The sequence below is a fragment of the Dermochelys coriacea genome, chromosome 5 (genome assembly GCF_009764565.3).
Source record: "Dermochelys coriacea isolate rDerCor1 chromosome 5, rDerCor1.pri.v4, whole genome shotgun sequence".
Lineage (NCBI taxonomy): Eukaryota > Metazoa > Chordata > Testudines > Dermochelyidae > Dermochelys > Dermochelys coriacea.
In genome coordinates, this window is record NC_050072.1 from 105,033,158 (window position 1) to 105,058,660 (window position 25,503).

The following is a 25,503-nucleotide window of genomic DNA, read 5'->3' on the forward strand; positions in this document are numbered from 1 at the left end:
GGCACTGGGGATCGGTGCCAGTCTGGCCTTGGTGCCAGGGCGAGCGTCATGTCTCCAGTGCTGGAGGGGGTCTCATGTGTCTTGGCACCAGGGTGACATGGCGAAGGCGACTGAGAGCAGTGCCAGGTATGCTGCTGAGCTGGGGACTGAGAGTGCTGCGAGTGCTGGGCTTGCCTCTAGACCAGTGGTAGGCAACCTTTAGCCCACGGGCTGCACGCACCCCGTCAGGGTAATCCGCTGGCAGGTTGCCAGACAGTTTGTTTATATTTGCACGGCCGCCCACAGCTCCCAGTGGCCGCAGTTTGCTGTTCCCATCCAGTGGAAGCTGCAGGAAGCAGTGCGGGCCGCAGGGATGTGCTGGCCACCGCTATCCCTGGGTGCAGTGCCAGGGAGCACCAATGCCAAGGGTCTCTTGTGTTAGAGTCCTTCCTCAGGACCGTGGCATGTATGGATGCCGGAGCACTCTGTACACATGTGCCTGGTGCCGGGTTCTGGCAGACTGCAGCTGGCTGTGGGTGGAAAGCGGGTTCCATTAACAGTTGTTTTAGTCGGAAATCACGCTACTTTTTGGTTCTTGGCTGAAAAGCCCTGCAGATTTTGCACCTTTCCATTTGGTGCACTTCCCCCAGACACTTTAGACAAGAGTTGTGGGGATTACTGAGGGGCATAGGTTTATTACAAACCTGCAGGGCTTAAAGCCTTGGGCTCACGGGATGCCCCGGAGCACAGCGGGGGGTTAGGGATTGGGGAGAGACCCTGCTCGCAACCTACTATCTAAACTATCTATACTAAATTAACTATAACACTAACTATAAACTGTAATAACTAATAGAAGAACACTAAGGGAGCACCTGCTGAGCAAGTGAGTACTGTTTCAATGGCCGTCATGGACGGTAAGAAGGAACTGAAGGGGGGTCGGGTCAGTAAAAGCAACTTTTTACAAGAAATTAACACAGACATCCAGTAAGAAACTTGCAGAAACTCAAGGTTAGCTGTCTATCCTCCCTTCCATTCCCATCAACCTGTGATTTTACTGAATCTATCCCTGTTAGTAAGCTGCAGCTGATACGTCTCTATCTGTCTAAGCAAAGGCCACATGGCGATGGGTATAATAGGCTGGGGAAGGCTGTGCCTCCCGAAACAGCCCCTTGTGGCTCAGCCTGCTCCACCCTGAGGCCCCCTCCTGCTTGCCCTTCCCTCTTGGCCCCAGCCGAGGGAGACTGATCCTCTTCCAGGGAACCTGCTGTGACTGGGGTTAGGGCAGCTGGGACTTGAAGTGCTCGAGGCTTGGGCTGCCCCGGCACTCTGGGGCTGGGGGCGGGGCCACACACCGGCCACCAGCCCACCTGGTGCTCCAGGACTGGGGGGTGGAGGGAGCATGCGCTATGCACCCTCGCCACCCACCCTCCTGCCTAGGGTTGCCAGGTGACTGGTTTTCGACCAGAACACCTGGTCAAAAAAGGGCCCTAGCAGTTCCAGTAAGCACCGCTGACTGGGCCGTTAAAAGTCTGGTTCGTGGCGCAGGCAGACTTCCTACCTGACTGCAAAACTCCTGAGAGGCTGCTGACATCTCCCTCTGGCTCCAGGGTGGAGGGATGACCACGGGGGCTTTGCATGCTGCCTCTGCCCCCAGGAACTGCGCCAAAGGGAACTGAGGGAGCAGCATCTGCAGGCACGGACAGTGCGTAGAGCCACATGGTCGCGCCTCCAACTAGGAGCTGGAGAGAGATGTCGGCAGCTTGCTGGGAGCTGCCTGAGATAAGCACTGCCCGGAGTCCACAACCCAAATCCCCTCCTGCACTCCAACCCCCTGCCCCAGCCTTGAGCCCCCTCTTTGTAGCCCATAGGATTATTTTGCTAGCTATTATATCCTACTAATCCAGCCATTTTATCAAATATGTTTCTTTTTCTGAAATTAATCTATTCTTATATTTTATCAGTATTAATTCCTTGAATTTAGAATGTGTTGAGGCATGTTTCCTAATAATAAGTGTTGCTGAAATGCAAGAAGCCTACCCGTCTGTAAGATCCAGTAAGATCTGCTATATAGCAAAAAGTATAATCAGTTAAGAATATGTCAGTATAAAAGCTGGCAACCTTTGGCACAGATAAGAATGGTCCCTGAACTTTGTGGAACCAAAGGGAGGAACTATCCGCATCATTCAACAGGTTTATCCGGCATCTACAACCGGTTGGTAACCACAGGGTACACCACAACTTGGAGGTCACCAAGAGAGCCTAGGTTGGCAGTTTTGGAGTGAGATAATCCTTATTAATATATTTAGAAAATAAATGTCATAATCCACTAACTAACCTATAGGAGAAGGGTACCCATACATTTTTTAGGGTACAGAAGTAAACAATGGGTACAGTAGGTTGGACCTGAATTACATAGTCACAGGATCCTATAAAATACCTTGTAAGGAAGAGTCAGGAGGTTCTTCTAGGCTCTTGTAACTCCTGAAGCTTTGTTTTCTTGGAGTGCTTTTTTCAGTTTTCCTATATTCTATAGACTATCTTCTATCAGCCCAGCTTGTGTAGTATAGTATAACTACTCAACATTCCTAACTACTGGGGAAGCCAGCACCATCGTGTTATCGGGCATGCCAGGAGTGAGGCTGGTCCTTCACCTCCTATTACCAGATCCTCAAGGAAGGGTGTGAGTATGTTAGGTTAAGGTACTTATAATAGAAATGTTACCACCAGGCGTTTTTGAATTCTTTTACTGTTTTGCAGTTATAAGTTTCATAGCATTTATTATTCTTATGTTAATTTCAATAAAGTTTTTAATCAATTTGGTATTGTCCTCAGTGTACATGTTCTTGCCAAGCACCCCGAGAGTCCTCTCCCAATATAGAACTCTGAGTTCTTGAACTCTGTAGTCTGAATTGGATAAGAACCTATAAATCTTCTGGTCAGATGTGATCAGTGAGCCATAACAACTAACCCATCAAATTCAGGTCAACATCCTGCACTCCAAACCCAAACCCCACCCCAGAGCCCATACCCCCAGATAGAGCCCTCACTCCCTCTCGCATCCCAACCTCCTGCCCCAGCCCAAAGCCCACTACTGCACCCCAAACCTCTCATCTCCAGCCCCACCCCTGAGCCTTCTCCTGCACCCCAAGCACCAGAGCTCACAGCCGGAGCCCTCACCCCCTCTTGCACCTTGCCCCAACCCAATGAAAATGAGTGAGTGAGCGAGGGTGGGGGAGAGCGATTGACGGAGGGAGGGGGGATGGAGTGAGCTGGGGGTGTCAGAGAAGGGGCGGGGCAGGGGCAGGGCAAGGGTGTTTGGTTTTCTGCAAATAGAAAGTTGGCACCCCTATGTCTGCCCAGTGTTCTGAGACTGTAGGGGGGGCCGCACACCACCCACCCAGCGCTCCAGGGCTGGAGGTGCTTGGGCGGCCCAGGGCTTGGTGGGGGCTGGCAGCCTCGGGGGTCTCTCGGCTTTGTCGGGGAAAGGAGCAGGAGGGGCAGGGCCTCAGGTGGAAAGGGCGGGCCAGGCCGGAGGCTAGCCTTCCTGAGCCCATGTTTCACCCACCGCCAGGCAAGGCAGAATTCCCTTGACTCTAGTTTTTGATTCCAACTTATGGTGGCTGAGCATACAAGGTGGTTGCGGTTTATGCTAAGTCCATACACAAGATGGCTGTGCATCATGTCAAGTCGAGGCCTCTCGTTACAGCGGAAGCTAAGGGTCAGGCATTTAAAGCCTTTATATGCATGTGACACTCTGTACCTTGGGGGAACACCCAGCACCCCCATGTTCATCCTTGTAAAATGATTGTGTGGTATCCAATGCAAAATTTGTCATGTCAGGTGTCTTTGGAAGGCTCATGATGCACTGAGCATGGTTGTTATAGGAATAGTTACAGTAATTTTACAGCTTATAATTTCATATATAGTTATGGGGCTGAAAATATATCCTCATGGCTTAAAGCAAGCCCAGGCAAAATCTCTCCAAGAACAGAGTGGCAGTTCACACCTCATCAGCGCAGGTATGGGACAAATCCAGCTCAGCCTCACAGGAACAAAGAATGCTGGCCTAGACAGCAACAAAATAATCTGTTAGACTCTCGAGGGAGTCACCCCCCCATCCTTTGGTCCTGTGATGAGGTAATGCTCACCTGACCTTGAAGTGGGGGGCAAAGCCAAGAGGGAAGAAAGGACATGATAAAAGGGAGAGATGTTTGCCATGCTCTTCCTCTCTCTTCCACCGCCGTCTACAGACACCACAACAACCGACTGAAGCACTGATCAAAGGGGAGAGCCTGGCGAAGAGCAACCAGCCAGCCTGTGGTGAGAAGCATCTAAGTTTGTAAGGGCATTGAAAGTGTTGAGATCAACTTAGAATGCATTTTGCTTTTATTTAATTTGACCAAATCTGATTTGTTATGTTTTGACTTAGAATCACTTAAAATTTATCTTTATAGTAATAAATCTGTTTGTTTATTCTAACTGAAACAGTGCATTTGGTTTGAAGTGTGACAGAGACTCCCCTTGGGATAACAAGTCTGGTACGTATCAATTTCTTTGTTAAATTGACGAGCTCATATAAGCTTACAGCATCCAGCGGGCATAACTGGACACTGCAAGACAGAGGTTCCCAGGGTTGTGTCTGGGACCGGAGATATTGGCTAGTGTCATTTGGTTGCACAATCCAAGGAGCAGCTTACACGCTAGAGGCTGTGTGTGAATATCACAGGAGAGGAGGTTCTCACAGCAGAGCAGGGTAAGGCTGGCTCCCAGAGACAAGGATTGGAGTGACCTAGCAGATCACTGGTCCAGATAACACCAGAGGGGAACGTCACAATGCGGTACTACTAACAGCTGAAACTGTTTTATGTGAGCAGAGCTCACTAAAGGTCCCAGTTGTCTTGCCAGTGGAAAACAAAGATCAGGCCCCAGAAGCAGTTCTGGTCATTTGAGCAGCAGGTAGAGCAAAAGCAGTAGCTGGACCCAGCCACAGCCGGCAGAGCCAAGTGTCAGTCAGATTCATTCACAGCTTCTAAACAGGAGGGCAGCAGACCAAGCAGCAGAGTGAAACCAGTTGTGCGTACTACAGTGGGAGAAGGGGAATTCATAGCAGTTTAGTTTATGTTATGCCCAATTTACTGCATATTCCTTTTGTTAATATAAATATCAAGAAATGTCTCCCTCTTTTTGGATTTTGCTGTACAAAACAGATCCTATACAGAGATGTGTATCTCTGATGTGTGGAGAAAACAGGAGTTCCACGTGGATTCTGGCTGACCTCTTCGCTTTCTCTCATACTACTCCTCCCCTTCCTGCTGTTACTCATACTGTGTTCCCAGTAGGGAGACTGTGTACTTATTACTAATATCTTCTATTTCTTACGAAAAGCATCACTGCCAGTGAGTTATGTTAGCTAATTGTGACCAGAGTTCCGGGTGGAGCCAGCTGTGGTCACTCACTTAGGATGAACTGCAAAGAACAGGGCAGACAATCCCCTTAAAGCTGGTGGATATTCCAATATGTAGATTTACCAAGACAGCATAAAACAGCTTCTTTATTACCTTACTGGATACTCATAAATCCAGACAACACAGTTCCTTTAAAGTGATCCAGCCTCAGGCCTCCATCCAGGTACCCATGTGAAATATGATGAAAATTTCTGTAAATCTTATATCATATAAAAGAAAAGGTTCTGCTAATCCCAAAGGATCAGACACATTACATCCCAGGTTAACGAATGTTCAGATCTTACACACTACAGCCAATTCTTATTAACTAAAAGCTAAAGATTTATTTATAAAAAGAAAGAAAAGTGAGAGTTCAAATTGGTTAAAGAAATCAATTACATACTAATGGCAAAGTTCTTGGCTCAGGCTTGTAGCAGTGATGGAATAAACTGCTGGTTTACATCAAGTCTCTTGAGTACATCCACAGCTTGGATGGGTGATTCAGTCCTTTGTTCAGAGCTTCAGTTTGTAGCAAAGTTCCTCCAGAGGTCAGAAGGAGGATTGAAGACCAAGTGGAGAAGATGAATCTGCCTTTTATAGTCTCTTGACATGTGACCTGTGATTCCTTCGTTTCAAACACAAGCTGCCCAGCACATGGTTTAGAAGTCTTGGAGTTCTTTCCAGAGGCATGCCCCTGCATGCCTTGCTGAGTCATAAGGTGTATCTGCTTTCCCTCAATGGGTCAATTGTATAGCTGATGGTCCTTAATGGGCCATCAAGCAGGCTAGGTAGTGCTGATGCCAAACTGTCTGGGGTGTTACCCAGAAGCATAGCACGAATTTGAAATACAGACGTATCTATAACTCATAATACAAAAGGTGATACAAACATATAAACAAGGTTATCATATTTGGCAAATTATGACATCTTTGCAAATATCTTACATGGCATATCTGGCTGATTACTTTGTGGGCATTACCCCAGGAGCAAACATTTGAAATCCAGGTATAGAGCTTCCTTCCCCACTCTGAACTCTGGGGTACAAGTGTGGGGACCCACATGAAAGACCCCATAAGCTTATTTTTATCAGTTTGGGTTAAAAACTTTCCCAAGGCACAAACTTTGCCTTGTCCTTGAACAGTATGCTGCCACCACCAAGTGATTTAGACAAAGAACAGGGAAAGGACCACTTTTGGAGTTCCTAGTTCCTCAAAATATTCCCCCAAGCCCTTACATCCCCTTTCCTGGGGAGGCTTGAGAATAAACAAGATGAGCACAAACCAGCCTTGGATTTTTAAGACCCAAAAAACCTAATCAGATTCTTAAAAATCAGAACTTTATTAGAAGAACAACTGTAAGATAATCTTACAGGCTGTCAGATTCAAAACAGAGAATCCCTCTAGGCAAAACCTTAAGTTACAAAAAGACACAAAAACAGGAATACACATTTCCTCTAGCACAGCGAATTTACAAGCCAAAACAAAGAAAACCTAACGCATTTTCTAGATAGATTACTTACTAACTTTACAGGAGTTGGAGGGCTTGCATCCTTGATCTGTTCCCGGCAAAGGTATCACACAGACAGACAAAAGCCTTTTTCCCCCACTCCAGATTTGAAAGCATCTTGTCCTCTCATTGGTCATTTTGGGTCAGGTGCCAGCGAGGTTACCTTAGTTTCTTAACCCTTTACAAGTGAAAAGATTTTGCCTCTGGCCAGGAGGGATTTTATAGCACTTTAAATACAAAAATGACACCTGCATACAGATAGCATAATCATAACCAGCAAAACATAACCTTTTTATAGACACCTCACTAGATAACCTTTGTACAATATTTGCTGTAAATATATAACAGTGGTTGCAAAAATGATCTATATGGTCATATTTTAAATCAGATAATGTCACACTAACAAAACAGAAAAAGCACCTGTGTGCTCTGTCCTTTAAGAGCTTTTTTCTTGTTTAAAAATCAGACTCTGAATCAGTGGTTCCTAAACTGGGGTTCAAGAAATGTATCAGGGAGTTCTCAGAAAATATTCTGTAATGGTGGACAGAGCTGTCACTAGGGTCCCCAGGCATGCGGGGTAGCAGCTGGGACCCAGGTATGTGGGGCTGCAGCTGGAGCCTCATAGCCATTGGGGTGGGCAGCTAGAGTCCCATGGACTGCAGGATCGGCAGTCCAGGCACCGAGCACCATGGCAGGCAGGATGGCAGCCGGGACTCTGGGCACGCAGGTAGCAGCTCGGACCCTGTCACTGGCAGACAGGGGAAGTTGGGCGGCATGAGGGGTAGAGTGGGAGGGGGAGCCACGCTGTACCTGGGGGGGCCATCCAGGCTAATTTGTCCCTGGCCCCGCACCCCCTTGGTGGTGGAAGAAAAAGTATTTGCACGCCAAATCAGCCAGAACCAAGGTCATTTTACTCAATGTGGTGGAAACAACTCTCAGTTAGTCCATACTCCATCATTCTCTGTAGCGTGCCCGTTTTGCTCCAATGAGACGTGAGTGAATTGTCTCATTTTCTAGTTTGTTCATTGTTAGCGTTCTCAGTGGGTTATTTTTATTTGAACTGTTGTACACCCAATATGGACACGTGACTGAAAACGGAAAGTGTAAAGACACGAGAAAACGAACGGTCAACATCAGCTAGTATTTCGTCAAGTCCAAAGTGTGGAAAATGTCAATGATCATGATGGTCCTGGAAAGTTGCTTATGAAGAAAAGAAAATAAGACAACGATTATATAAAATATGGCTTTACATGCTGTGACAAAGTTCCTGCTCTACCTTGGTGAATCTTGCGCTTATTGGCGGATTTGCTTGCCTTGGAGCTTCACGGCAGCCCTCAGCCTGGCCGTTTTTCCTCAATTCACAGTCCAGGTCGACGACTCCTGTGTCTGACCAGGAGCTGGGAGGTTTGGGGGGAACCCGGGCCCACCCTCTACTCCAGGTTTCAGCCCAGGGCCCTGTGGAATGCAGCTGTCTAGAGTGCCTCCTGGAACAGCTGTGCGACACTCTACAACTACAACTACGCTACAACTCCCTGGGCTACTGCCCCACGGCCTCCTCCCAACACCTTCTTTATCCTCACCATAGGACCTTCCTCCTGTGTCTGATAATGCTTGTACTCCTCAGTCCGCATTCTCACTCTCAGCTCCTAGCGCCTCTTGCTCCCAGCTCCTCACACACACACACCACAAACTGAAGTGAGCTCCTTTTTAAAACCCAGGTGTCCTGATTAGCCTGCCTTAATTGATTCTAGCAGCTTCTTGATTGGCTGCAGGTGTTCTAATCAGCCTGTCTTAATTGTCTCCAGAAGGTTCCTGATTGTTCTGGAACCTTCCCTGTTACCTTACCCAGGGAAAAGGGACCTACTTAGCCTGGGGCTAATATATCTGCCTTCTATCTCTCTCCTATAGCCATCTGGCCCGACCCTGTCACAAAGCATTCATGGGCAGCGAGTTCCTGGTGCCCAGGTACCACAGGCCCGGCTCTAGCACTGTTTGAAACTGGGTCTTTCCCTTCACCCCACCTTCCACCCCTGCCCCTGCTCCCCCGCTGCATGTCCCCCAGGCCATTTAAAACAGCCCAGGCCCCCACTCACCACTGGCAGTGCAGTGGAGCTGAGCAGCTTCCTGCCTGCTCACTCCATGTGGCTGCCGGCCGCTCCCTGCGGCCCCTGGGCAGAGTGGGTATGTGTCCCGTTCCAAGCACCCCTGCAGCCAAGGGGAAGCTGCGGGGGCAGTGCCTGGGGGGTAGCAGCACATGGAGACTTCCGGTCCGCCTTGCCTAGGAGCACCAAGTAAGTGCCACACCCCCCAATCCCTCCCAGAGCCTGCACCCTACCCTTTCTCCCACCACTTTCCTCCCAGAGCCTGCACCCCCACCCCTTTCCCTCCATCCCCCAAACTCCCAGAGCCTGCATCCCTTCCTTCACACCATCTCCCGCCCCCAAACTCCCTCCAAGAGCCTGCAACCCCTCACTCCGCACCCCCTCCCATCCCCAAATTCCCTCCCAGAGCCTGTACTCAAACTCCCTCCCAGAGCCTGCAGCCCCACCCCCTTCCTGCCCCCAAACTCCCTCCCAGAGCCTGCACCCCTCACCCCCTCCTACACCCCACCTCTTGCCCCAGCCCAGAGCCTACACCCAAACGTCATTCCAGAGCCTGCACCCTCCCTCTGCACCCTCTCCTGTCCCCAAATTACCTCCAGAGCCTGCACCACCATCCCCAGCCCAGAGCCTGCACCCCTCACCCCTTCCTGCACACCCACCCCCTGCCCTAGTCCGGAGCCTGCACCCAAACTCCATCCCAGAGCCTGCACCCCCACCAAAATTATTATGAAGAACAAGTTTAAGCTTTGTTATAGTTGTGCATTGTTTGCCTGGACTGCTCATGACCCGAATGCTTGTGGGAGGAACTATTTATTTGAGTTGGCTTCTTAAATACATACCTTCATGCTGGTTCATGTCTAGTACTCCTTGATGAAAAATGTAGGAGCCTTGTCCTATAACAGACTTAACTGAAGTGATATGAGCTACAAAAGTGAAATCTTGGAAGAGTGTTGTCATTTTCATAATGTAATAAGATTAATAATGTAGTGATAAATAATAATGTAATAATAAATAGTGTGCAATAAATATGTCATAAAAAAACAAATTATTTCCAAGATCACTGCTTCTATAATTTATGCTCAGGTAAGGGAGAAAATCCCTGGAAATACTCATTTTTAGGAGGGGGTTCGCGAGATTTGATATTTTCATGAAAGGGGTTTGCGGGTTGTTAAAGTTTGGGAACCACTGCTGTATACTAAACACCAATTTACCATGGTGCCATGGCTCTGGGCCCATGGTCCAAAGGGGGCCTGGTCCGGTCTTCTCCGCTCCCCGCTCTCTCCTGTCGGGGCAGAAGCTTGATGCTTCCGGCTCCTGCTGCAGCAGGGCAGGCTGTACCAGCAGCCAAGCTTCTCCCCCGCCTCTTCCCCCAGCGTGCTTCCTTCCTTCCCCGCCCCCTCTCCCTGCTGCCGATCAGCTATTTGCCGGCAGGAGGGAGGGAGAAGAGTGGAGCCGCAGTGTGCTCCCCGCTCCAGGGAGGAGGCGGAGAAGAGGCGGGGATGGGGCCTTGGAGAAGGGGCTGGAATCGGGGCATACCCCCTCCAGCCCCCTGCTGTGAGCACCCCACAACCCCAGCCCACACCCCCCAACCCTCTGCCCATCCTGACCCCTGCAACCCCCTCACACACCCCAGCCCCCTGCCCTCACCCATGCACCCCCTCACACCTCCCCAGCTCCCTGCCCTGACTTTTGCACCCCCCACACACACTCAGCCCTCCACACCCGATGCCCTGACTCCTGCACCCCCCCATATCCCCACCTGCATCCTGAGCACCAAACAGGAGCTCCTGCACACACACACACACACCCATTCACACCTGCACCCCTCGCACAAAACAGGAGCTGCCCTAGGTAAGCACTCCACACCCCAACCTCCTGAGCCCCCTCCCTCACCCTAGCTCCTGGCCAGACCCCGCACCTCAACGGGTTTTTTTTACAATATTTGGAAAGATCATTAAGTGTCCATCGAGACCCTCCATGATTTTCAAGTGGTCTGTGGAAAAATAAGTTCGACTACAAGAACAATCAAGGTACCACACTTTATTTTCATTTACTTGCTATTACAGGAGGAGGATGAAGAAAAAAAGAATGAAAAACGGGGGCGGGGGGAGATAAAAACGAATGTTCTTTTTCTTGGCCGGGTCCCAAGGAGGGGCCCAAAAATGAAGCTGAGCACAGGGCCGGGGCCCCCCACTAACTCTAAATCCACCACTGGCTGTCACGTCACCTGGGCAGTACAGCAGACATGGTCCTGCGGGAGGAGGGGCAGCTCAGTGCAGAGAGAGACAAAAAGAATGGGCTAGAACCAGGTAGGTACCCACTTTCTGTGGGCACGGGTGGAGGGGGGATTCTGTTTACCTCCTCCCCAGCCCTGTTGCCATTGCAGTTTACGCTGGCCCCTCCCTTGCTCCATGGACTAACCCTAGTTCCAGCCCCATGTGCTTTTGCCCTCAGCCCATTTTACAATCACTTCCCAGGGGGGCGCACAAATATGTTTGGTGCCAGGCCCACAAAAAGTTAATCTGGCCCTGTAAACCCCAAACCTTGTTTGAAACATAAACCCTTGTATCAGAGGCCCTGTATGAGGCCTAACGCCTGAGCTAAAGTAATGGTCAAGACTTTGCTAACATAAAGCAAAGTTAAACTGTGAGCCAGAGGCAGGCCCTGCTCACAGAACCTGGCAAGGAAAGGGCTGATGCTGCAAAAAAAGATACATACCTAAGAGGTACTGGACACTAGATATCAGAACACTCCAATACTTGCACATTCCACACACATAACAAGGAATAAGCTGACCCATCCTAAAGACGGGCAAAAGGGTAATATGATGGATAGAGTTGTTCGAACCAACATGTGCAAGGTGAGAGGCAGCACCTTGCTGTGTAGAGGGGTTGCACCTCGATAAGTCAGGAGTGATGTGTAACTTGTTTGTACCCATATTTAAGAATGCATCCCTGGGGCAGTGTCTTTGTCCAGCTTAGGGGGCAGTGTAGTATCCCACCACTTACTGAGCTGTGTCCATTGTCAGGGAGCACATACGTACTAGCAGAACTGTAGACATCTAATCCAGGGAGCTAGAGACTGTGTTTCGTTTGGCAATAAACCTGGCCGGGTGCCTTCGTATCTTATTGGAGTCTGTGGTCTTTGGCGGTTCTCTCAGGGTCTACTGTGTCAGCTATCTGCAGAGCCGGGGCAGCACACAGAGGGAACACACCCATGCAGCCTACTTTTATCAACATTGAACGGAGCAGAGCACCACACCAGTGGTATCTGACAACACAGCTTAATGTTAAACAATAACAGGGTCGTGCTAACACCTTTAACACTTTGGGCCCATATACTCCATTAAAATTAATACAAGAACTCCCTTGTTCAGGATCCTTCCCCTTCATGTCTGTGGTCTATGTATGGATCAAGCACAATCTGGCTCACAATAAGTAGGAAACAATTGTAATAACATTTGATATAGAACTCAGAGATATACACAAGCAGCTGGGCAGCATTATCTTTCACATTTTTTTCCTTTAAGAAGGAAATATTCTTGGAATTGGAAGACTCTAGTATGATTGTCAGCATAGACATGATCACATTGTGCAGGCCAAATCAATACAGTCATCAGCAATCTTTTCAAAGTTTATTAGTTTTAAAAGGCCAGATTCTATCCTCAGTTGTACCCAGACAACACCTCTGAAATCGAGGAAGTTAAATAGGTGTAAATGAGGCCATAAGTGTGCCCAAATGCTTTAAAGTGAGGACAGACTACAGTTTTGAATGGAAAAGAAGAGCTTTATTGCTCAGCAAGAAATCAAACTAGTTAATGACAATTTAGAAGTACTGTAAGCAGTAGACAGGACTAAAAATGAGTATGCTATAGCCTATATAGTATAACTGTAGTATCCTATGGAAACAAGAAAAGAAGCATGATAACAATGGATATTAGTTCTTAGAAAAACTGATCCTCAGAACTGCACATTCCAAGAAAAAAAATGCATTGATAGATATGCCGTGTCAGACTTTGTTTCAGGAAGCTGCTGTAAAACAGTCCCTAAAACCAAATATAATTACTAACTTCACCACTTTGAAAAAAACATTAAGTTGAAGAAATGTATCAGAGGAACTTTTGATGCCAGCACTTCATTGTCACAGCCTAATTTGTATTTTTGCATTGAATTAGGAGTTAGACAATATTTAATCTGCACTCCTTAAAATTCATTGGGATTAGACCCGAAAGATCAGAGCCAAACCGACACTTAACATTTTGGTTCTAAGTGAGATCCAAAATCTAAAGATGCCTGTTTTCCGGGTCCAAGTGAGCTGGAATCCAAGCTGGTAGAAATTTTATGAGATCAGCTGTTCCAGATTTCTACCATCTGTAGGGTTGCCAACTGTCTAATCACACAAACCCAAATACCCTTGCCCTGTTCCCTGTCTCCTGCCCCCAAGCCCCCACCCTACCCCTTCTCTGAGGCCCTGCCCCGCTCATTCCCCCCCTCCCTCCGTCACTAACTCTCTCCCACCCTCACTCACTTTTACTGGGCTGGGGCGGGGGTTGGGGTGGGTGCGGGCTGAGCCTGGGGCAGGGAAATGAGTTTGGGTGCTGGAGGAGCTCAGGGCTGGGACACAGAGTGTGGGAGGGAGTTTGGGGTGCTGGCTCCAGGAAGGGGCTCAGGGCTGGGACAGCAGGTTGGGGGGCAGGAGGGAGTGAGGGATGTGGGATCTGGCCAGGAGGCGCTTACCTCGGGCAGCAGCGCAGGGCTAAGGCAGGCTCCTTGCACTGCTCCTGGAAGCGGCCAGCACATCCCTGTGGCCCCTTGGGAGGAGGCTCCACATGTTGCCCGTGCCCGCAAGTGCTACCCACACAGCTCCCATTGGCTGCAGTATCCAGCCAATTGGAGTTGCGGAATCGGCACTCGGGGCGCAGGCGGAGACTCCCTGTCCCACCCCAGGGGCCGCAGGGACTTGCCGGCCACTTCTGGGAATAGTGCAGGGCCAGAGCAGGTAGGGAACCTGCATTGGCTCCACTGCGCTGCTGGACTTTAAGCGCCTAAAATCTCCCCCTTCAGCTTCAGTAGCCTCCAGGAGATGGAGCCTGATTCCAGAAGATTCCTGGTGAAACCGGGAGTGTTGGCAACCCTAACCATTTGTGGACCAGCTCTTCCACCAACATACAGCTGGCAAGGCATCAGAATCAAATTGTCCATATTAGATGCTGTATTTTTGGGTTTTGATTTTTGGCACTTATTTTCCCTCTTTTTTCATAAAGTGGGTGGTGTGTTGGCCATGCTCCTGTTATATTTCTCTTTCACCAACTGAAAGGCTGTGAATCAGGCCCTAAAACTGTTGCATAATCTTTGCAAAGTTTAACAGGCTACTCAAACTGCATTACTAGTATTGAACTTGTTTTCCTCATGTGTTTTTCTTTTTGTACTTACTGGAAGAAAGTCTTATTTCTAGCAGGTGGCCCTGTGGGCCTTTAGAGTGTCTGGCACTAGCAAAACACTGGGCATTTCTTTCCACCATTTGGGTAGATCTACAATAATTGGAATGTAGAAAAGGTTGCCTGTTTCCATCATTTCCAAACCCCATAGAATCCTCTTGCACAAAGGCTATTTAACTGGACTTTTGTGGATGTGTGGGAGTATGAATGCAGCAAGCACTCATGATTTCATCCTGTGAAAGGACTAGGTCCACATCCAACTTTTTTTCTTTTGTGGTCTGGCTCTCTGCCACATGTCCAGTGAATAAATTGGCTGTTACTGAGCAATTTCTGAACCAAATTACTCCAGCGAAGGCATTAGCCAGCACAATAAGGTAAGCAAGAATAGGCTACAACAGTTTTCTACAAGTGCTTCATGTAAAATGGTTTTATCAGACAGCAAGTTTAGAAACTAAAAATGATTCTACAATTGGCTTTAAAATGATTTTGTTTTAAGATTATTTTTCACTCTGAATTTCTTTCCCATTTTTAACCTGTGGATTTACTAAAGATTAACTAACTGCAAGATAATTCAGCTGATCAAGACTGTGCTTCAGATTGGTATAGGTTCTATGTAATCTATTGTTTAATTGTAATATTTAAAGGCTTACATCAAACCCAAAGGAGTTACTGATCACCTTTGCTAAATAGGATTTTTTCAACTTGAGTATAAACTGCTCCTCAATCTCATTTAGTGAAAAATGCCTGTCCCTTCTCATGAAGAGATTTAGTTATGAAGTTACCTTGGGTTTATATATAGACTGAAATAACATTTGGATCATGTTGCATTGGAAGCGAGTTCCAAGGCTTTAAAATTCTGCTTTAATATACAGTATTCTATGTTAGTTTACAACAGAAATAGTATCATTTTGTGTGTCGGGGAAATGGGAGCAGCTGCTCAGGGCAAAGGAGAACTGTAGTGGGGATAAGGAAAGCTGCATAATCTGGATCTATCTTGTCCCCCTCCCTAGATGTGCTCCTGCAGATGCGGCTAATGCATCAGGCAAATTTTTCTAACCCTCTCTTCTTCTGGGATGACCCCGTTGAAATCAGTCAGGGGATCTGTTCAGATTTATTTGGCTGCAAAATCAAATACTTCGGCAGCCCAAGTTAATCTTCTTTGCTCCCTTGATACTCAGCTTATGTTAATACAAAGAGAACAGCAGAGGTGGTTTTACTGCTCCTGGAGCAAACTATGTATCAGACTTTCCACCCTAAGCAGTACATGGTTTTCTGGTTAAGGCAGTGTGTGTGTACATCATGGTCTCTCTGAGAGGATTCGGGGAGGGGGGGAGGGGAGAAGGAGGAGAAAATGGACAGGAAGAACAAAACAATAAGGAAAAAAAGTGCGACAGAAAATAGAAGGCCAAAAAAATTACACAGGAAAAGAGACACAAAATAGATACAAAGGCTAATAAAAGCCAGGAGTAAGAGACAGAAAATAGAAAAATGCAGAAAAGGTGATAACTGCAGGGGGATGTCTTGGCGACAGTGGTGGGGAGATGGGGTTAAGAGTGTGCCAGTCAGTCTGTCTCAATGGGTCTGTGAGCAAGTCCAGTTCCAAAATCTTTATCATAATCAACAAGAGCTCCTATTACTACAGTTGTAAAAATGTTTTGGGGGGGTGGGGAAGGCTTGGTTATTTATTTTACAAGGCCAACAAAAAATGAAGCTCCATCACACAAGCTTTCAGTTTCTCCAGATGCTTATTTAAACAAGCCTCAGAACTCAATTAAACAAAAGTGCATGGATTTATAACAGTCTTTCAGTCATTAGGAGCAGTTTTTTCTCTTAGCAACAGCAGCAAATTTCCTGTCCACTTTATATATTTACTTTTGAAAATATGTTGCTGTCTCTTCAGGGAATACCTTTGGGTCCTAGTTTCTCACCCTGGAGTCAGATTCTAACTTCTTTGATAGGGAGGTTGGGAAATATAAGTATCATCACTTTTTGAGTCCTGAATGGTGTGGGCCACTATTACAGTGGGTCTCCAAAACTAAATTTGAGAGCCACTGTTCAATTGTATTAAAACATTTGGAACTATTCTAAGGGTAGCTCCAGTATGTTAGTGACTAAGGAGTACTGTTTTTGTAAATTTCTTCATAAGAGCAAGTTAGCAAGGTTATTTGGAAAGTCAGATGCAATGCAAATTTTAATCAAATGCATACATTATGTGGAATGGTTTAATAATTTGGAAATGTGGGTGAATGTTATTGGTTGGAAACATTGTTTTGCTCATATATGGCATGTATGACAGTCAAACATTCCCAGGAAAGTTTTCGGATCCTACTCCTTGCAGGCTAACACTGTATACCTCTGTGAAAGTGGAAATATTATTGCTGTGAAGACAAAATACACTGTGTCTTGAACCCCACTTTAGGAATTTAGAGGGGGCAACCCAAAATAGCAATAGTGTATTGTAAACAAGTTTAAATGAGTGTTTAACTGTACTATAATATCCTACTGGCTTCCATTATTATGTGATCACTAATAATGACAGTGGATAGTATGCAATTAACTAATTCCTCATATTTTCAGCTTTGAAAATTTTCAACTGCATTAATACAATTGAGTTAACTTAATCTGACTGAAAAGCCCATAAACACACAGGCTAACATGTTTGAAGCAGAGAGACAAGGTGGGTGAGATAATATCTTTTATTTGACCTACTTTTCTTGGTCAAATAAAAGATAAGAACATAAGAATGGCTCTCCTGGGCCAGACCAAAGGTTTATCCAGCCCAGTATCCTGTCTTCCAACAGTGGCCAATACCAGGTGCCCCAGAGGGAATGAATAGAACAGGTAATTATCAAGTGATCCATGTCCTGTTGCCCATTCCCACCTTCTGGCAAACAGAGGCTAGGCACACCATCCCTGCCCATCCTGGCTAATAGCCATTGATGGACCTATTCTCCATGAACTCATCTAGTTCTTTTTTGAACCCGGTTATAGTCTTGGCCTTCACAACATCCTTTGGCAAAGAGTTCCACAGGTTGACTGTGTGCTGGGTAAAGAAATACTTCATTTGTTTTAAACCTGCTGCCTATTAATTTCATTTGGTGTCCCCTAGTTCTTGTGTTATGAGAAGTAGTAAAAATCATTTCCTTATCTACTTTGTCCATCCCAGTCATGATTTTATAGACCTCAATCATATCTCCCCTTAGCCATCTCTTTTCCAAGCTGAAAAGTCCCAGTCTTGTTATTTTCTCCTCATATGGAAGCCATCCCATCCGTTCAGATTTATTTGGCTGCAAGATCAAACACTTCAGTAGCCCAAGTTAATCTTTGCTCCCTTAATACTCAGTTTACATTAAAACAAACAAAACAGCGGCAATTGATTTTACTGCTCTTGGAGCAGTAAAATACCCCTAATCATTTTTGTTGCCCTTTTCTGAATATATTCCAATTTCAATATATCTTTTTTAAGATGGGGTGACCACATCTGCACGCAGTATTGAAGATGTGGGCATACCATGGATTTATACAGAGGCAACATGATATTTTCTGTCCTATCATCTATCCCTTTCTTAATTATTCCCAGCATTCTGTTCACTTTTTTGACTGCCGCTGCACATTGAGTGGATGTTTTCAGAGAACTATCCACAATGACTCCAAGATCTCTTTCTTGAGTGGTAACAGATAGTTGGGATTATGCTTTCTAATGACCATCACTTTCCATGCATCAACACTGAATTTCATCTGCCATTTTGTTGCCCAGTCACCCAGTTTTGAGAGATCCTTTTGCAGCTCTTCACAGTCTACCTGGGTCTTAACTATCTTTAGTAATTTTGTGTCATCTGCAGATTTTGCCACCTCACTGTTTACCCCTTTTTCCAGATCATTTATGAATATGTTGAATAGGACTGGTTCCACAACAGACCCCTGGGGGACACCACGATATACCTCTCTGCATCTGAAAACTGACTATTTATACCTACCCTTTGTTTCCTATCTTTTAACCAGTTACCAATCCACAAGAACACCTTCCCTCTTATCCCATGGCAGCTTACTTTGCATAAGAGCCTTTGGTGAGGGACCTTGTCAAAGGCTTTCTGAAAATCTAAGTACACTATATCCACTGGATCCCCTTGGTCCACACGCTTGTTGACCCCCTCAAAGAATTCTAGTAAATTGGTGAGGCATGATTTCCCTTTACTAAAACCACGTTGACTCTTCCTCAACAAATGTATGTCTGACAAGATATTACATCATCCACCCTGTCTCTCTAATATCCTGGGACAACTACCACTATACTGCATACATAATTGAATCAGGGATGATTTGAGAGTCCTGACTGGCTTCATATGGAGCAGTTCCAGAGCATCGCCTGGTGACTCTGTGACAACTGGTGGTAGCTATGGGATCCCCATCCTGGGTCTCAAGTTATGAAGGACTCCGGCCATAGCATAGGTGCAGGCAGATGAAGCAGCTTTACTTGCCCCAGAGGTCTCAGCCAAAGTCACACACCCCTATTCCCACCATGAGCTACTGGTGCAGCACACAGGGAAACCAAGGCGCACCCACAGTATTCATGCAAAGATATTAAAACTCACATTGGCTCAATGGCAAGACTCCCATACAACACAAAAAGGGAAAATCCCCACTGAGTCACAATGTCCATGAAAGCAAAACACTGAAGTAGATCATGCAGAATCAACTTCAGATTATCAGTTACATCAAACTGATGAGTTAAACCAGCAACCAGTCCCTCACCTGGAATCAGTAAGATAGCCGTTCATCTTACACTAATAAAAAAATTAATCCAGTATGCAGATAGAAACACCACAACACAATCTTTCTTGCTTTTATGGCTGCAAAAATATCAACCAACTGCTTACCAACTGGACTTTCAACAGAGCTAAAGCACTCGCGCTCTACTGTGGCATTTGAAACTATAAGTATGTCCTTCTGAGCATCAACTTGGAAAAAGAGGGTTCAGCTAAAGCCACAGAGTGATGAGGTGTTCAGCCCACACATCAGGACAAGGCCAGGATGAAGCCAATCAGCCTGCCTATTTGCGCATGGAGGGTGGGTTAGGCCTAATGAGGGATAAACAGAGGTGGGGAGCTACAGGGGCCTGGGCTCCAGGAATATTCAGGGCTGGGGACTCTGCCCCACCAATGTTTGGAGCCAGGTCTCTCCCCTAGCCCTGCCTGGAGCGTCCCCCGGCTCCCGCCCCGGGCCTCGCAGCCTGATTGAAAGCGGGCGGCTGCCCTGCCGCTCCGTGCTGCTCTCCCTCGCCTGCGCTGCCGGCTGCGGCTGCCTACGGCGAGGCTGCAGCAGGAGAGCAGCGCCGGCGGCAGGCTGAGGCAGCTGGCGGAGGCACCCGCATGATTGGCAGCCGCCCCGCCCAGCACCCATGGGGGCTTCCAGCTGGGAGCCGTCTGGAGGGGACCTGACTCACCTGAGCAGCTGCTGTGGCTTTGGTGAGTGTCCGACCCTGTGAGCCGCCCCCGCACACACACACACACACGCACACGCAGCCCGCAGTCGCCGCTGCTGCTGCTGCCCCGCGCTGGGTCAGGGGCAGCCCCATCCGCCGTGAGGCTACGGTGACAGGCAGCAGGGGAGGAAGCCACATGTAATGGTAGTTCCCTCCCCCCCCCAACACCCACCCACCACAGGGGTGGCGGGGGGGGGGGCCTTCCTGGACCTGAGCGGCTGGGGCTTGGGTGAGTGTTGTGACCACCTGCTCTCCCCCTGCCCTGCAGCCACCACTCCTGCCCCACACGGGGCAAGGGGCAGCCCCATCCCCCACCCCCAGTGAGGCTACGGTGAGGGGCAGCAGCAGGGGAGGAGGCCACATGTGGTGGCACCCCCCCCCCACTACCCCCCCGGCACCTACCATAGTGGGAGGGAGGGGGCTTCCTGGACCTGAGAGGGGCCCTAGGAGTATGTGCAGTGACAGTGGGGTGAGGTGATTGTGCTGCCGGGGTGGGGTAGAGGGGAAGATGGGAATTCCTCCTCCGGAGCTCACTGCTGTGGGCGGGAGAGGGTGGGGGGGGTCCTCCTCTCTGGCCCTAGCCCCGGGGCAGCCTGCCTGCACTTCAAACTCATCCCCAGCCCCATCCCCATCCCACTGCAAAGCCCATGCCCCTAGCCAGAGCTGTCACCCCCTGCACCTCAGCCCTAGCCCTGAGCCCCCTCCTGTACCCCAACCCCCTGCCCCAGCCCAGACCCCACACCCAAACTCTCTCCTAGAGACTGTTCTCCGCACCCCTCCTCCTGCCCCAGCCTCTCCTCTGCACCCCAATTCCCTCCTAGAGCCTGTCCCCTGCACCCTAACTGCCTGCTCTAGCCCAGACCCCAGACCCCAACTCTGCATTACCCTCTCAATCTCTGTCTCCAAGAAAAATAGGGAAAAAGAACTTAGCCTTATCATGACGACAGAAACATGGGAGAATATCTGGCATAATGTGAAAGATACTTCAAGTTCTTTATCCTTGCAATTCTTCCAGAACAAGATATTAAACAGGCACTACTGGACTCCAGAACATTTGCTGAAAGCTAGATTGGCAACATACTGAATGTTAGGTTTCAGAGTAGCAGCTGTGTTAGTCTGTATTCGCAAAAGGAAAAGGAGTACCTGTGGCACCTTAGAGACTAACAAATTTATTTGAGCATAAGCTTTCGTGAGCTACAGCTCAAGTGAGCTGTAGCTCACGAAAGCTTATGCTCAAATAAATTTGTTAGTCTCTAAGGTGCCACAGGTACTCCTTTTCTTTATACTGAATGTTGAGAGGCAAACAGTCCCAAGCCAATCTTTCACACATCCTCTATACCTGTCAAAAAAGTGCATGTGTTCTGGAACACCTTATTCAGAGCTCTCTCAAACTTTAACTGTTGCTATCATTCCTTCTCCAAGCTGGTGTATTTTAGGAATGAATTGGTAATACCAGTTAACATTAAGAAGTTGCAGTAAATTTTTAGTGGCCAAAAGAGTTAATTTGGGAAAATGGAAATCTGCAATTCCACTCTCACACACAGACTGGCTTGGCGAGCTCTCTTCTGTTGCAGAATAGAAAAAAATGACTTAGTCTAATAGAAATGCTTGGGAAAAAATGTGGATGTCTGGTCACACATGAACCTACTGCATACTTTTGCAGTTTAGTATATGTTAGTCCCTGATATGCCTAGGGTATGTTCTCATTTTATCTATTTAGTCACTTTAATAATTGATACCTTGCACCACCACTATGGGTTCAGGTTTTGTTTTGTTTCAGGTTTTACAAATAATGAACATTGAATTTTGTTATTTATATGGTATTTCATTTAGTTATGTTTGTTTTATATACAAACAATATCACCTTGATCAATCGAGCCATCAGCCCTCACAGAGAGAGCACCAATCACAACACCCCATTTGTGTTGCTGTAGCCAGTCCTTCAGCCACCCACTGGCCAAGCTGTCAGTGGCACCGGACACCTGATTGGCATACCACAGCACAGCCCAGAACCCCTGAGCTCAAGCGATCTGCCAGCCTTAGCCTCCCAAGTAACTGGGATTACAGGTGTGCGCCACAGCACCCAACACAAAAAATATCAATAAGGTTAAAAAAATGGAGCTTGAAAGTTCATGGGGATGTGGCCACATTGGATCTTGCCCAGTCTGTCTTGTGATGAGGGGTTGCTTTGGACTTCTTCTTGGACACTTGCTAAGGAAGCTGAGCTGATACATTCATCATCACCATCATCTTCATGCCGAATAGGAACAGATGATCATTTAAATTGTCATTGTTTACCTCTCCCAATTTTAGAAGTTGCAGACATGCTCCTCTCTTATAGTAGTAAGACTCTCTTTTAGTGCAGACAGTATACTTTCCAGGCGCAGCATTTGCAGTTCTGGCCAATGCTGTGTGAGGCTTAACACTTATCAAGTGGTTTTGTCTACCGATACACAATCCTTACCACTGGGGCAGGTAAGTAAGCATTATTTATCACCAATTTATATATAGGAAAATGAAGCTAAGGGCTGGATTTGCCACTGAATCACATTACTTACTTCGCTCTTCAAGAAACCACATTGGCTACAGCATTGTGGCCATTGATACACTAAATCCTAAATCTCTTTCCTTCTGTACATAGGACAAAAAGCCATCTAAGCTTGCTGATGTTGCATAATAACAACTCTGGTAACCTGCCATTTTCACTTTTCAGTGCCAACATACACTTCTGCTGTTTGGATGGTAGTATGGTTGATAGTTTCCAATATTACGGTTAATGAATGCCACCTCACCCCTTACCAACATGACGCCACGCTTGGTGCCACCAGGGTGGTGCCACCAGTATACTTCCCTATATACTGTGTGGGTTGTTTTCAGTCTGACTCCTAAAACTGAATTTGAGTAATCTACTGCAATACTTCATGCTGGACTTCATGCTAGAATGCATGTCAGCTCTGATGTAATAGGCTCCATGGTAACCACTGACCTCTCAGATTTTAATCCAGACAAGTTTGATTTTACTATTTAGTAGGGCTGTCGATTAATCACATTAATTAACTCATGCAATTAATTCAGAAAAATTGTGATTAAAAAAATAAAATATGATTAATCGCACGGTTAAACAATAGAATACCAATTGAAATTTATTAACTATTTTGGATGTTTTTCTACATTTTCAGATATATCAATTTCAATTACAACACAGAATACAAAGTCTACAATGATCGCTTTATATTATTTTGATTACAAATATTTGCACTGTAAAAATGATAAACAAAGAGTATTTTTCAGTTCACCTCATGCAAGTGCTGTAGTGCAATCTCTTTATCATGAAAGTTGAATTTACAAACCTAGAATTATGTACAAAAAAAACTGCATTCAAAAATAAAACAAAGTAAAACTTTAAAGCCTACAACTCCACTCAGTCCTACTTCTTGTTCATCCAACTGCTAAGAGAAACAAATTTGTTTACATTTACAGGAGATAATGCTGCCTACTTCTTATTTACAATGTCACCTGAAAGTGAGAACAGGCGTTCACATGGCACGATTGTAGCTGGTGTCGCAAGATATTTATGTGCCAGATGCACTAACGATTCATATGTCCCTTCGTGCTTCAACCACCATTCCAGAAGACATGCGTCCATGCTGATGATGGGTTCTGCTCGATAACGAGCCAAAGTGGTGCTGACCGATGCATGTTCAACTTCATTATCATCTGAGTTAGATGCCACCAGCAGAAGGCTGTTTTTTTTTTTTTGGTGGTTTGGGTTCTGTAGTTTCCACATGAGAGTGTTGCTCTTTTAAGACATCTGAAAGCATGCTCCACACCTCATCTCTCTCAGATTTTGGAAGGCACTTCAGATTCTTAAATCGCGGGTTGAGTGCTGTGACTATCTTTAGAAATTTCACATTGGTATCTTCTTTGAATTTTTATCAAATTTGCAGTAAAAGTGTTCTTAAAATGAATATGTGCTGGGTCATCATCCGAGACTGCTATCACATGAAATATATGGCACAATGTGGATAAAACAGAGCAGGAGACATACAATTCTCCCCCAAGGAATTCAGTCACAAACTTAATTAACACATTATTTTTTTAACAAGCGTCATCAGCATGGAAGCATTCCTCTGGAACGATGGCCGAATCATGAAGAGGCACATGAATCTTAGCGCATGTGGCACATAAATATCTTGCGTCACCAGCTACAACAGTAGAAAATACAAGCAAGCAACATTTTACTAAATTTATCCCTGCTTTATCTCAATTGTTAAGACTTGAGAAGTCAATATGTTAACAATCTTTGCAAAATAAAAACTGGTTCTAATCTCTAATGCAAAGTATTGTGATTTGAACTATCATTTATATTTAGGATTAGAAGAGAATTTCAAGACAGGTTACCAGGATTTTCCAGTGTCTCCAACAATGATATTGCGCTCAAGATTCCAAAAGCCTTCTGAGGTGAAGATTAGAAAACGACAAATAAGGTGTGGTAAAAATAAACAGAAAAAATCAACTGCATCTCGGACATCAGTGGACCAGGAAACAACACGTAAATATCAAAACCTAAAGAAATCATCAAGTAAATGTGAAGGTAAACTTTTCTTTACTATAACTAAAGCGTGTGCCTGAGAGAGGTAATGTGCAAAGCAAAATTCAGGACTGAACTCAGTACTGAAATGTGGGCGGAATGGCCTCAGAAAACAGGCTGAGGAGGACATTCAGCACAGAAATACATAAGAACGGCCATACAGGCTCAGACCAAAGGTCCATCCAGCACAGTATCCTATCTTCCAACAGTGGCCAATACCAGGTGCCCCAGAGGGAATGAACAGAACAGGTAATCCATGTCCTGTTGCCCATTCCCACCTTCTGGCAAACAGAGGCTAGGCACACCATCCCTGCCCATCCTGGCTAATAGCCATTGATGGACCCATTCTCCATGAACTTATCTAGTTCTTTTTTGAACCCTGTTATAGTCTTGGCCTTCACAACATCCTCTGGCAAAGAGTTCCACAGGTTGACTGTGTGTTGTGCAAAGAAATACTTCCTTTTGTTTGTTTTTAAATCTGCTGCCTATTAATTTCATTTGGTGACTCCTAGTTCTTGCCTTATGAGAAGGAGTAAATAACACTTTCTTATTTACTTTCTCCATATCAGTCATGATTTTATAGACCTCAATCATATATGCTCCATTAGTCGTCTCTTTTCCAAGTTGAAAAGTCCCGGTTGTATTAATCTCTCCTCATGCGAAAGCCATTCCATACCCCTAATCATTTTTGTTGCCCTTTCCTGAACCTTTTCCAATTCCAATCTATCTTTTTTGAGATGGGGCGACCACATCTGCACACAGTGTTCAAGATGTGGGCATGTTATGCTTATAAGAAGCACACAGGATCTTTTATAGGGGAAAAGGCAATACGCCACGTTTATTGAAGATACAACAACTAGCATATACATTCAATCACACCACACAAACACATTGTCCCACCAGTCAATGTTACAGTTTCCAGTCCAGAGTCTGGATCAACCTAGCGGCCAGCTAGGTTGATC

General features: G+C 46.4%; 1 protein-coding gene across 7 annotated transcripts in view; it reads left to right on the forward strand.

Annotated features, from left to right (window-relative positions):
- LOC119856101 overlaps positions 1 to 25,503 on the forward strand; it is a 71,859-nt gene that overhangs the window by 28,214 nt on the left and 18,142 nt on the right. For 5 of the 7 annotated variants that reach the window (XM_043515290.1, XM_043515295.1, XM_043515291.1 and 2 more), the window contains one exon: positions 24,323 to 24,544. In XM_043515290.1, coding sequence (XP_043371225.1) covers positions 24,323 to 24,544 — 222 coding nt within the window. Of the gene's footprint in view, positions 1 to 19,587; positions 19,934 to 21,232; positions 21,301 to 24,322; positions 24,545 to 25,503 lie in introns of those variants that run through there. The other 2 variants (XM_043515293.1, XM_043515294.1) reach the window with 2 other exon arrangements.